The sequence below is a fragment of the Anopheles coluzzii genome, chromosome 3 (genome assembly GCF_943734685.1).
Source record: "Anopheles coluzzii chromosome 3, AcolN3, whole genome shotgun sequence".
NCBI lineage: Eukaryota > Metazoa > Arthropoda > Insecta > Diptera > Culicidae > Anopheles > Anopheles coluzzii.
The window spans coordinates 50,260,624-50,272,248 of NC_064671.1; the positions used below are offsets into that span (position 1 = coordinate 50,260,624).

Sequence of the window (11,625 nt, forward strand, 5' to 3'; positions counted from 1 at the left end):
CAAATCAGTACAATTTGCTCAAAGAATTGTCAAATTTAGAAAACCGCGTATCTCCGAATCCGCGTATAAGAGGTACCGTGTATCTCGGGGACCGCCTGTACTCGTATTTTCTGCAAACAAGCAACTGATGCTGACCAAAGGACACTTGTAAAATCCGTTCATTTTGCTAAAAAAAACCTGTTTTACGTAAGTCGATAACATACAATAGAGTTGTAATATATTTTTCCGGGACAATGTTATTGTAGTCTTTATATTGCTTAATATAACTATTAATTTCGGATAAATTGCTACCATCAAACACAACAATGGGTATTGTTAGTTTCTTCGCGTACACATATCGCGTATGTTTGTATATTTTCTTCCTTCACATTAAACTGCATTGGTTTACAACGATTCTGATGGTGGCAATCTTGTGCAACGCAGCCTTGGTGATAGCATCTTTAAGAACCATTGATGTTGAAATTGAAGCTCTTCATCAAACACCATCACCACACCAAATTTGTCCCCCGTCAAGGCAAACTTCTTCCGATTTAATAAGATTAAGCCTTTGCCTTCGCCTTTGCCGGAGCCTTGGTGGCCGTGGTTGCCTTTTTCGCCTTGGCTGCAGCCCTGGCTGCGTATTTCGCTTCCTTACGGGCGGCCTTGGCGGCAACGTATAGTTCCTTGCGCTTGCGCTTGCCAAGCTTCGGCGGAACGGCGTTCACCACTGGTTTGCTGTACTTCTTCTCGAATTCCGATGTGAGATAACCATACTGCTTCAATACAGCATTCTGCGACTCAATCCTCTTGGCCACAACGGCACGAGCACTCCATGTGATTTTCTGTAGATATTTGCAAGAAATATTAGTTTGATTCACTTCAGACATCAGCAATTTTCAGCACTCATAGGATTCGGTCATTTTACCTTCAGCTTCTTCTTGTGCATGTAAGCAATGCGAGCCTTGATCTTGCGCTTGGCTTCCAGGTTGTTCACGACGTCTCGGTACTTCCAGCCGACTTCATGAGCAACGCGATCGACCGTACAGTACTGTGAAGAAATGTCAACAAAAACACAATTTAAGCAAACTTAAATCAGTTATTGGTACTTCGGAAAGCTTGGAGACATAACAATAACATTGAGAACTATTCCTTTAAATATCCTCGTCGAAAAACACCGACGCTTCAGTGTGCAGCTACACACTACACTACAATAATCTTTCCTTTTGTTTTCATCACTTGCTTGACTTACCTTTCGGTCTGGGCGCAGGCACAGCTGACGCAGGGCGATCGGAACGCACACTCGCTTCATCTTGTCATATGGCGGAGGAATGCCCTCATACACCTTCAAGCGACGGAGCGCATTCGCACCGCGCTTGGTCTTGTGGGGGACCATTCCTGCAATACATTAAAATTATATGATAAACCTCTGAAACTGCTACAGCCACAACATAATCACTGCCGGTAGGCAAATATACATACCACGGATGGCCTTCCACAACATACGGCTCGGAGCGCGGAAATGGAATGGACCGCGTGCCGGGTTGACGTTACATCTTTTCCGCAGGTAGGCCAAAAACTTGATCTTGTTGCGGAAGAAATGGCCCGACAGCTGAAGGCCCTCGCAGCGCACCACGACCACCGAGTTACCAGACAGGATCTGCTTGGCGACGACCGAGGCCAGTCGACCAAGCAAGTGTCCACGTCCGTCAATTAAAATTGGCTGAAAAGATTCACATGCAACAAGACGGGAAAGTGTCATTAACTATCACATTTTACAGCACGTTCGATGTCCAGCGCCCGGTTTGGTCTGCACGCTTTATCACAAGAAGTCATACACAACTTTTGCAAACCAAAATCGCACCCCTGCCATCAGTTTTTCGTAGTTTTTTAACATTTCTTGATAGATACCTTCTTCGTGCGTACCATCACTTTCGCAAACACCAACAAAAAGAACTAGGAAGTGTCGTTCAGCGGAAGTCATGAATCGAGTGACAGCTCCCGGGCGGCTTGCTGGCTGTCACTATTGTCATAGATCGTTCAGAGACTTTAATCACCACTTTATTCACCACGGCCAAGGTACATACAACATTATGCATGAACTCAAAAAATTTAGCCACAAACAATTTTTTTTTGGAAATGTTTTATGAACATTCTTTTTTTCTATTCATAAGTTTCAAAATCTCTAAAATCGAATCTAATAACTACTGCTTTGAAATGCTTTAATGTTTTGTGTGTTAATTTTTCAATCAGGGAGCACCCGAGAAACATAAATTTTTATGTTGATGATTGTTTTGAATAGACTTTACTTTACTCAATAATTTTCACATGGACAATAAATTTCCTTTTTTTTTGTTTAAAAAATTATTCACAACCTAAAACATGGTATTTTCAGTTCGATTCGTATCCGATAATTAATAGAACGGCTAAAACCACCATCAAATTGGTAAACCGAAGCCGCTGTTTCGCATGCGACTTTCCCAAAAAACCTGTCGTGTAAAAACAGTGTAACGCCAACGTAACCAGAGTATCAGTATTTTATTCATACTAAAGAAGCTAAAATTCTTTGATTTGATTAGAAAATAACATACATGTTTTTAATTTCAGTAACATTATTATTTTGCTTTCAAATGGATACGTTTTTGAGGAATGCAGGAGTTACAATACGTCACTCAGAGGGATAATTTTGTCCGCATAATGATTACAGTGTGTAGTTTTGTTTGCCCTGTCCTATTTCCTATTTCCATCATCGATCATATAGCTTTCAGTTGTGATTATCGACAGGTGCGGTATTGTTGAAGAAAGTACAATTTTCATTAGTTTATTGACGTGAATCAATGCACCGACCGAGTTAAATGTTATAAAAATCGTCGTACAAGTTCATTGCAATATATGTACATCCCACGTTAAACGACAAGTGTATGGGTGTTTATATATGTACATGTAGGTGTGTGTGCGTGTGCATGCAAACTAATGCGGTTGTGTAGGTGCTGTTTAGTGAAAGAAAATTAGTTTTTCGTCCATCTCTCGTGTGTTTATTGATTTCTTGACGAAATCGTATTTTGTAAAATCTTCGTTCCAAAACCTATATCTATTGTGGACCATTGAATCACATTGTGCAAACACAACTTAGCCACTGTCTGCAACGATTTGAGAAGGTACGAATTGTCGACGACGTGACAAAAAAAGCTCTAGAAAATAAAGAAATCCACTTACACTAAGCCAGCTTCCACCCCCGTAAGGAGCTCATGAAAATACAGTCGCTTTTCCTGGATGCAATTTACCTCATGTAGAGAAAGTATTTCGCTTTTGTCTTTTCGTGAAACTTGAAGCATTGAAAAGATCGACCAAAGTCTGTGAGCTGTAACGGTACATATTTCTATAGCGTCGCTGGCAGGTAACACCGATGTGTGTGGAGCATAGAATGAACTGGAACGATGCAACTGTACAATTCGGATTTCACGGTCGCTTTACGTTTGCTCTATTGATCGTTTCATCGCATACTTTGGTTATCCATGTTTTGATGATGTCACTCCAATACGTCACCTGCAGCGCCCCAGACTCAATGCAGGAAAATATTAATAACACACAAAAATTAACAAAGCTCCTACTATCGTGTCGTTTCAGTTTTACTTGAACAATAGCAACACCAGTAATCATTCACAATGACACAAATGGCTCAGGAAGAGATTGTCTCGAATACCAAAACGGTAATGCAGGGCCTAGAAGCGCTGCGCGTGGAGCATGTCACACTAATGAATAACTTAGCGGAGGGCAGCAAAACCGATCCAGATAAAATGGAAATCGTAAAGAAAAATATGGAGAACATCGAGCTCGGTCTTAGCGAAGCGCAAGTAAGCACTCTAATACACTGCTTTCTATCCTTTTATGGTATTTCCTTTATTATATATACATTTTTCACTTAGGTCATCGTGATGCTGTTTGCTCATCTGCAAAACATCGAAGCCGAAAAGCAAAAATTACGAACGCAAGTGAAACGGCTGTGTCAGGAAAATGTATGGTTGCGTGACGAGCTGGCCATCACGCAGCAAAAGCTGCAGGCATCGGAACAAAGCGTTGCACAGTTGGAAGAAGAGAAGAAACATCTAGAGTTTATGGCGTCCGTGAAAAAGTACGATGAAATACAAGAAAATGAAGATAATTTGGAAAAGTCTCGCACCGATCCGGTGGTGGAACTGTTTCCGGAGGATGAAGCAGAAGAACGCAACAACATGTCACCAACGCCACCGAATCAATTTGCCAATCATGCAAATGCCGGCTACGAAATACCGGCCAGATTGCGAACGCTACACAATCTGGTGATACAGTACGCATCGCAGGGACGGTACGAAGTGGCCGTACCGTTGTGTAAGCAAGCACTGGAAGATCTCGAGAAAACAAGTGGGCATGATCATCCAGATGTGGCCACAATGTTGAACATTTTGGCGTTAGTTTACAGAGACCAGGTAAACTTTAAATGATACGTACTAGGTTTAATTATGTTTTGTTACCTTTGTCAAGAGACATACACTGCAAAATTGTTTTTTCTGTGTTTATTATCATTTGAGTGATATTGTTTGTGGCACTTAGTACAATTTTATTTAGTCTCCTTTTGCCTCTGATTGTTCTAAAATTTAGTTTATGATGTAAAAATTGAAGGACTAAGATTGCATGCATTGCACCAAATTTGAAGAGATATCCTTTTTATTAGACGTTTAATCATACATTTTATGTTGTTATTAATTATCTGTACATTGCTTTTCTATTCAATATTGTCTTGTCTTGTTTATCACTCGTTAGAACAAGTATAAGGAGGCAGCCAATCTACTGAACGATGCTCTTACGATTCGCGAGAAAACTCTTGGGGAAAATCATCCGGCCGTAGCTGCTACGTTAAACAATTTAGCCGTCTTGTATGGTAAACGGGGCAAATACAAAGATGCGGAACCGCTTTGCAAACGAGCGCTAGAAATTCGGGAGAACGTGCTCGGCAAATCGCATCCCGACGTGGCCAAGCAATTGAACAACTTAGCACTTCTTTGTCAGAACCAGGTATGTCCTGTTATTTATCGGTTAAGATTTTGATTCCTCCAATGTGTGGTGTATGCTATACCTTAATTTTCCATTTTCCAGGCAAAGTATGAAGAAGTGGAAATGTATTACAAGCGAGCCTTGGAAATTTACGAGATGAAGCTAGGTGGCGACGATCCAAATGTCGCGAAAACTCTCAACAATCTTGCCAGTTGCTACTTGAAACAAGGCAAATACAAGGAAGCAGAAATGCTATACAAAGAGGTGCTAACGCGAGCACACGAGCGGGAATTTGGTGCAATTAATGGTGAAAACAAACCAATATGGCAGGTGGCCGAAGAGCGCGAGGAGAACAAACTGAAGAATCGAGAAAATACACCGTACGGCGAATATGGTGGATGGCATAAGGCCGCGAAGGTGGACTCGCCCACCGTTACTACGACCTTGAAAAATCTCGGTGCTCTATATAGAAGACAGGGCAAGTACGAAGCCGCAGATACGTTGGAAGATTGTGCTCTACGAAGCAAGAAAGAGGTACGCAAATAGGCAAGCAGTAGTTATAACAACACACCAAAACTAACCCAATCAAATCACCATCTTAACTAATCCAATATTAAACAACAATATCTAATCGGTCAAGTTTCTTCGTGTAAACGCGTAAACGTTTACGATGTTCCTTTCTGGCAGGCATTGGATTTGGTGAAACAGTCGAAAGTGCTCGGTGTATCGGACGATAACAAGCGCCAGAAGAGCGGCAACAGCAAAGATGATAATGATGATCACAACAAACGTGTGCACAAATAATTGGTGTTACGCGCTGACACTGCACATTTTAAATGCTAATATAGCAGAACGATTTATAATAGCCGGTTTAAACATTAAGCAAAGTGACAGAATACTTAGCAGTTAACAGTACGCTGAAGAAGGTGCAGCAATTTTCCATTCCCAAAAGCTGATGGACCTTCAGTCCAACATCTCAGTGGTCGCTTATTCATGTTACTAGTGTTTTATAGTTTTGTTTTTTTTTTTCGTTTTGTATTTCAAATAATTTCGAAAACCGACATCAATTTCTGTTAGTTTCTTTTTGTGTCATCCTCTCTCGTTCTCTCCACTTGTCTCATTATTTCTCCACAATGAATTGCCCATGAGTACTATTTTTAAAAATGTTGAAATTTATGCATCAAATTTCAAGCAAGAAACAACACTTTTAAGCACGTTAATTGCACGACAACATCCATTTGGTCATCCACCACGTGCTTTTCGGATCAGTACAGATCGATTGATTTGGCGTGGATGGATAATCTTCATAAACAAGTTTTTTTTCAAGCAGAAGATACTTCTACTGAGCGATTGTGGTTTTATTATGCTTAAATAAGCACTAAACACTTTGTTGTAGTTTGAAATGCTAACAATCTACAAGTAAAACTATATCCGCAGGAAAATAGAAAAATAAATGCAAATAAACGGTTCCCATTAATTTAAAAAATATCTTTCGGCAATTGAACGGGAACAGGTAAACATAATCTCAAGATAGGAATGATTGTGTTGAAAAGAAAACAACTATAAATAATAAGAGACATTTCGAGAAACAGGGAGAGAATGAAAGGGGATGAATAAAAAAGAGCGAGAATCTGATTTTTTGGAAGGAATTGTTCTATTTATCAAACATGACGCAGAAGAGCAAAGCAGATAGATAACTACGCTTTTGATAATAAAACAAAAATGCATACCGATTATTTAATCATTTCCAAAGTAATCTGTAAGACATAGAAATGCTTATAAAACAATATGACATACATTTTTGCTTGTGTTTTTCGCCTAAACGGAGTTCTAAAAAATACCTGCACTTTGTCCAAATTGTTTTAATTACGAGTTTAAGGAAATCCGAAAAGTTGGGAAGCGCATTAAAAATTAAAAAATAGCTATTTGTGCTATGGCTCATGGCAGGTACGAGAAAGCATAAGCGACTATGTCTCTTGGGTGCATGATGTCAGGTGGGTAGCGCCAAAGTAGACTAAATACCCGAACAAATGGTCTGTTATGCTTAATTATAATGATACTGATGATTTTAGTGGACTCGAATTTATTGCACCTTCGGGTCGGACTGAATCTATGTTGGCCCGACTCGACCAGAACTCGCTTCACCAACGAGATCGGAGTCACTTATGTTTTCTTGCAATTAACGTAATCTTTGCACCTTCTGAACCTACTTACCGTTATGGGTCGCTCCGAACGATTCCTGCTCGCTTTCGGATAATAATAATAATAATAAAGTTGGAAAAAATTCGCCGTCCGGAACCGACTTCGGAATTAATAGCATTATCCAGAGCCGTCCGGAATCGTTCGGAGTCAGAGTCATCCGGAGTTCTCCGGAATCAAACGGAGTTCACCCCCCAACAATCATCGACTTCGATGGGGCCCCAACAATCACCTACTTCAATGCACTATGGGGCGACCTCGAACAAACTGCCATGTTAATAAGTCCCATAATCCATAAGTCATGTTTGCACTATTTACGATATATATCATATCGAATCTTGTTTTAAAGGGTCACTTTACTTATGAAACGTGATTTTAGGTGTCGGAAATCGAGATGGCGACACTGTACATTGTTTTTACAGGGGGTTTCACTTGTTAGACATATTTTGGCACACAATATAGATACCTTCGGCCCAATAGCAAGGTTGATCAAGGAGATCATTGCGTCATACTCTAAGCGTTGGTATTCATACCCTAGAAGAAATTACTGGTACCAAAGTTTTTCTAACAAGAGAAAGCTATGTATACCTTTGCTGTACATTGTCACATATACATATTGCAAACGCTGAATACAGTTGATGACTCGAACTTAGTTTTATATTTGAGAACTATTGTATTGTTTTAAATAATAAAACTTTTATAATATCCTATCCGAAATATAAACCACTAATAATCAAATTAGTTAAAAATTATGTTGGCAGGATGTCGACAGCATGCGCTTTATACAAAACAAAAGCATTTGTAAACATCGGTCTATCAAGAGCAGCTCGACCTAGTTGCATAGATAGGGACGATTGGGTTAGTTTGTGTGCCAATGCAAACCACAATTAGTTGCAAATTAGAATACGAAAAGACGACACTTATTTTAAAACAGCTCAAATAAATCGACAGTTTGTAAAATTATCCTTAACGTTAGGGACCCAATGAACCGATTTCTATACACGTAGCATGCAAATCAACGTGCTCATAGCACTCTACCTTAAACAATTCGTTAGTTAAAAAGTAAACGAAAATATCTCGATGGATATTTTTGAGAAAAAAAAAACAAAATATTTCAAAATCAAACTATGATTTAAATTAATACTGTAATTTGATTGATCTATTTTTAACGGAACGTTTTCAACTCCGCTTAGCACCGCTTCGAAGCCGGTGAGTTCATTTGATGTATCTTTGTCAATAACGCTTAAACCTTCTGCGGGTACAAACAATGTGTAACGGTTTCTGGATATATTTTTACAAAATGTCAGATACGTACAAAATGCTATGGTTTAAATAAAAAGGAACAAATATCCCGAACAAGCCGCAACGCCAAGTACAGGGCGTCTGTTGTTTGTGTGCAGGTGAACGATTTATGTATGGCGTACCCTGCACAGGCACTCGCTTCATACATGTTTGAATGTAATGTGGAATGATTTTTCAACTTTGACCTGTCATAACTTATGAAGTTGAATTGATGGAGTTATAATATTACAGATATTTCTTAACTAACTATTTAACTTTGTAATTAACACGATTATTTCTTAATTCGTGAAATCGCCTTGCGGCCCGCTCTTTGGCGATTGCTGGCCTAGTACTCTGTCAACTTCTATGCATACTCCATACTATAGACCGGTGTTCCCCACCTTTTTAGTATCGCGGAACATTTGGCTTTGAAAATACATTTGCCGTGGCCCACATCCATTGAGGACATACATTTTTTAGAGTTATTTCAAAGTTTTTGATAAAAAACATTTATTAATCTTACTCTAGACCTTCCTTCCTTCTTTTGGCTCAACAACCGTTGTCGGTCATGGCCTGCCTGTACCACTAGTGGGCTTTGGCTTTCAGTGACTAATTGATTTTCCCCCGTAGCAGGATAGTCAATCCTACGTATGGCGGCACGGTCTATTTGGGGATCGAACACATGACGGGCATGTTGTTAGAGTCGTACGAGTTGACGACTGTACTACGAGACCTACCCACTTTCTCTAGACATGCCTGTTGAAAATTTAATCTTAATGGTGGGGACAAAAATGCACGATATATATAATAAACTTCTGCTTTTCAAAAATAAATTCCTACTTCAGGTTGGAGACCAATGCTATAGACTATCCTAACGACCGCCTAGTCCGACTACCGTTAGATCCTCTGCAGGTTGAATAGCACTTCTTGTGTTAACGATTTTATTTGATGTCCCCCGATTATTTTGCCGTATCCCTGTCACTTATGATACGTAATTTCTTTAACAAGCTGTGATATACCGTCTGGCTCATCTTATCGTATGGAAAATCAAACAAACGTTAAATAAACTTCGAATCGCATTTCCACCGTTCTTTCTTTTGTGGAACTGACTATGGTACAATATGTAGAACACATTTTTTACTAGAATCAAAAATAATAGATAGGGTCTCCCCAATAGCGTCCGTCGTGCCAAACTCGGCTGTAGAGAGCCTATAATGTGGCCCGCGAAGAACTTGTACATATGAAAAGAATAGTTAATTATTTTGGTTGTATCAATCAAAAACAGTTTTTTTTTTTTTATATTTGATAACGAAAATCAAGCTTCAATAATAGATAGCTGTAGAAATTTTAAATATTCAGTTTTACTTTTCTTATCAAAATAAGGTTAAACTCCAGGTTAATTTAACTCGTGGTCTAGAATGTATCAAATTTCTAAAGCTTTTAATAATTGAATCTTGATTTTCGTCTTCTTCTATTTGGTCTATTGATCTACGCGGACATGCCGGCCTATACAGGGACCCATACAGGGCATGTTGTTAAGTGGTACGAGTAGACGACTGTAATATGGGATTGTTTTTCGTGTTAAAACAGTAAAAATGATTGTTATATTTCAATAGACTATTAATTGCATCCTTTACAAAATCATCATGGGTCGCATTATAGGCATTCGGCCCTCGGGCCGTACTTTGGAGACCCCTGGTCTAGGTCACGATTTTACCATGGCCATACGTATCAAAGTATCGGTCCATACGTATTAAACTATCACTATCACGGCCCAATAAAATAAAGCTAAGCAGCACAAAACTGACAACGAAAGAAATGTAGAAGAGAAAAAATGAATATGATAAGAAGAGTCGTATTGTTTTCGAACTATTCTTGCAAGAGTTGGACTTAAGCTATTTATTTTGAGCAACGTGTACGTTTTACAGTTTACCTGGGAAGGTAGGGTAAATGTTTCTGTCTAAAAATAACATTTTCCAAACAAGCAAATTGGATGAAATGATAGCAAAGAGAAAGGAATACGCAGCTCTCTTCGAAAATTTGAATTGAATGATTGACAGCACGAGCAATCTTCTACGGAGAAGGGGCAATCATTATAATTGTTTATAATTACACCGAAAATGTTTTTTCGGGAACAATCAGTTTGCCGAACGGATAGCGATACATTGGGATGCCACAGGAATGGAGTTTAGAATTGGATATTATAGTTTTTTTTAGCTTTTGCTGGGGGTCGGTTAGAGGTTCATTTCCAAAGAATCGACTGCCGCGGTCAATGTAAGGAAGAATCTGCTATAGTGTTCGGCTGTGGCAGTGAAGGAAATTGTCGATGATTGCGTGCAGACTAAAATTCTGGCTTGACATAATTATTTTAGTCGGGTCGGTTTCAAACAAAAGCGTTTGAGTGTGGTGAATGGGGAACATTTTATATAAACGTTGATAGAATTAAATATAGTTCAATGCGAGCTCCGATTCCAAGCTCAAGTAACACGCGATCGAATTTGCTCTATGTGATGGGAAGACTGGTTTACAGGTCGAAAAAGAAGAGAAAACACCCCATTTTTGCTGCCCTATGTACATGTGCGGCACTACCCGTGTGTCGTACACCCACGAATCATTGAAAATATTTGCGCATGTCTCGCCAATGATAACCATTCTGCAATGGATTATTTTAGCAGAATAATATTGTTCCTGGCTCTTTTTCCATTGGTTCCGCTGTTAGGGTAAGGGCTGTGGATGAAGATGACATGATACAACTATGGTACAACCATGGCTTCTATAACATCAACATGTGCCTGTCTTACGTAGGATAGCACAATTGCAAGTGTTAAGGATATGGCAAAAGAATTTATTTGAAAATATTTCGTATTTCAGTTTGCTGAAGGGTCATAGAAACAAGTTATCTCCATTGTACAAGCCGGCCTGGAGTGAATTGTAGCTCCGCCCATTTAGCTGTTTGAGAGTGCTCGAAAAAATAGATGAACCTCACAGTGGGATATGGAAGTTACACATACGTTTAAATAATGCATGTAATGCAAGAAAAAATTACTAGAAATAAATTAAGTCGTTATTAAATGGATTTAAATTAGCAAAAAGAAGTACTTTGAAAAAAATGTATAAGATGTAATTGTTAAGTTTTTT

The 11,625-nt window shown here is 39.1% G+C and overlaps 2 protein-coding genes across 3 annotated transcripts; one reads left to right on the forward strand and one right to left on the reverse strand.

Annotated features, from left to right (window-relative positions):
* Positions 1–312: 312 nt before the first annotated feature.
* On the reverse strand, positions 313–1,998 carry LOC120957799 (60S ribosomal protein L13a). Its single transcript, XM_040380162.2, has 5 exons — positions 1,888–1,998; positions 1,459–1,699; positions 1,229–1,374; positions 905–1,027; positions 313–821 (listed from the first exon to the last, which is right to left on the reverse strand). Exons 1-5 carry the CDS (start codon positions 1,903–1,905, stop codon positions 540–542), a joined length of 810 nt encoding a protein of 269 aa, XP_040236096.1. The 5' UTR covers positions 1,906–1,998; the 3' UTR covers positions 313–539.
* A 529-nt stretch (positions 1,999–2,527) lies between these two features.
* Positions 2,528–6,847, forward strand: LOC120956806 (kinesin light chain). Of its 2 annotated transcripts, none has more exons than XM_049609198.1 (6): positions 2,528–2,760; positions 3,604–3,830; positions 3,903–4,442; positions 4,777–5,028; positions 5,110–5,541; positions 5,695–6,847. In XM_049609198.1, the coding sequence occupies exons 2-6, from the start codon at positions 3,642–3,644 to the stop codon at positions 5,809–5,811; spliced, it is 1,530 nt and encodes a 509-aa protein (XP_049465155.1). In that variant the 5' UTR covers positions 2,528–2,760; positions 3,604–3,641; the 3' UTR covers positions 5,812–6,847. The 2 variants fall into 2 exon arrangements, with proteins under 2 accessions (XP_049465155.1, XP_040234485.1); XM_040378551.2 differs by having other exon boundaries at positions 2,531–3,134.
* The last annotated feature ends 4,778 nt before the right edge of the window (positions 6,848–11,625 follow it).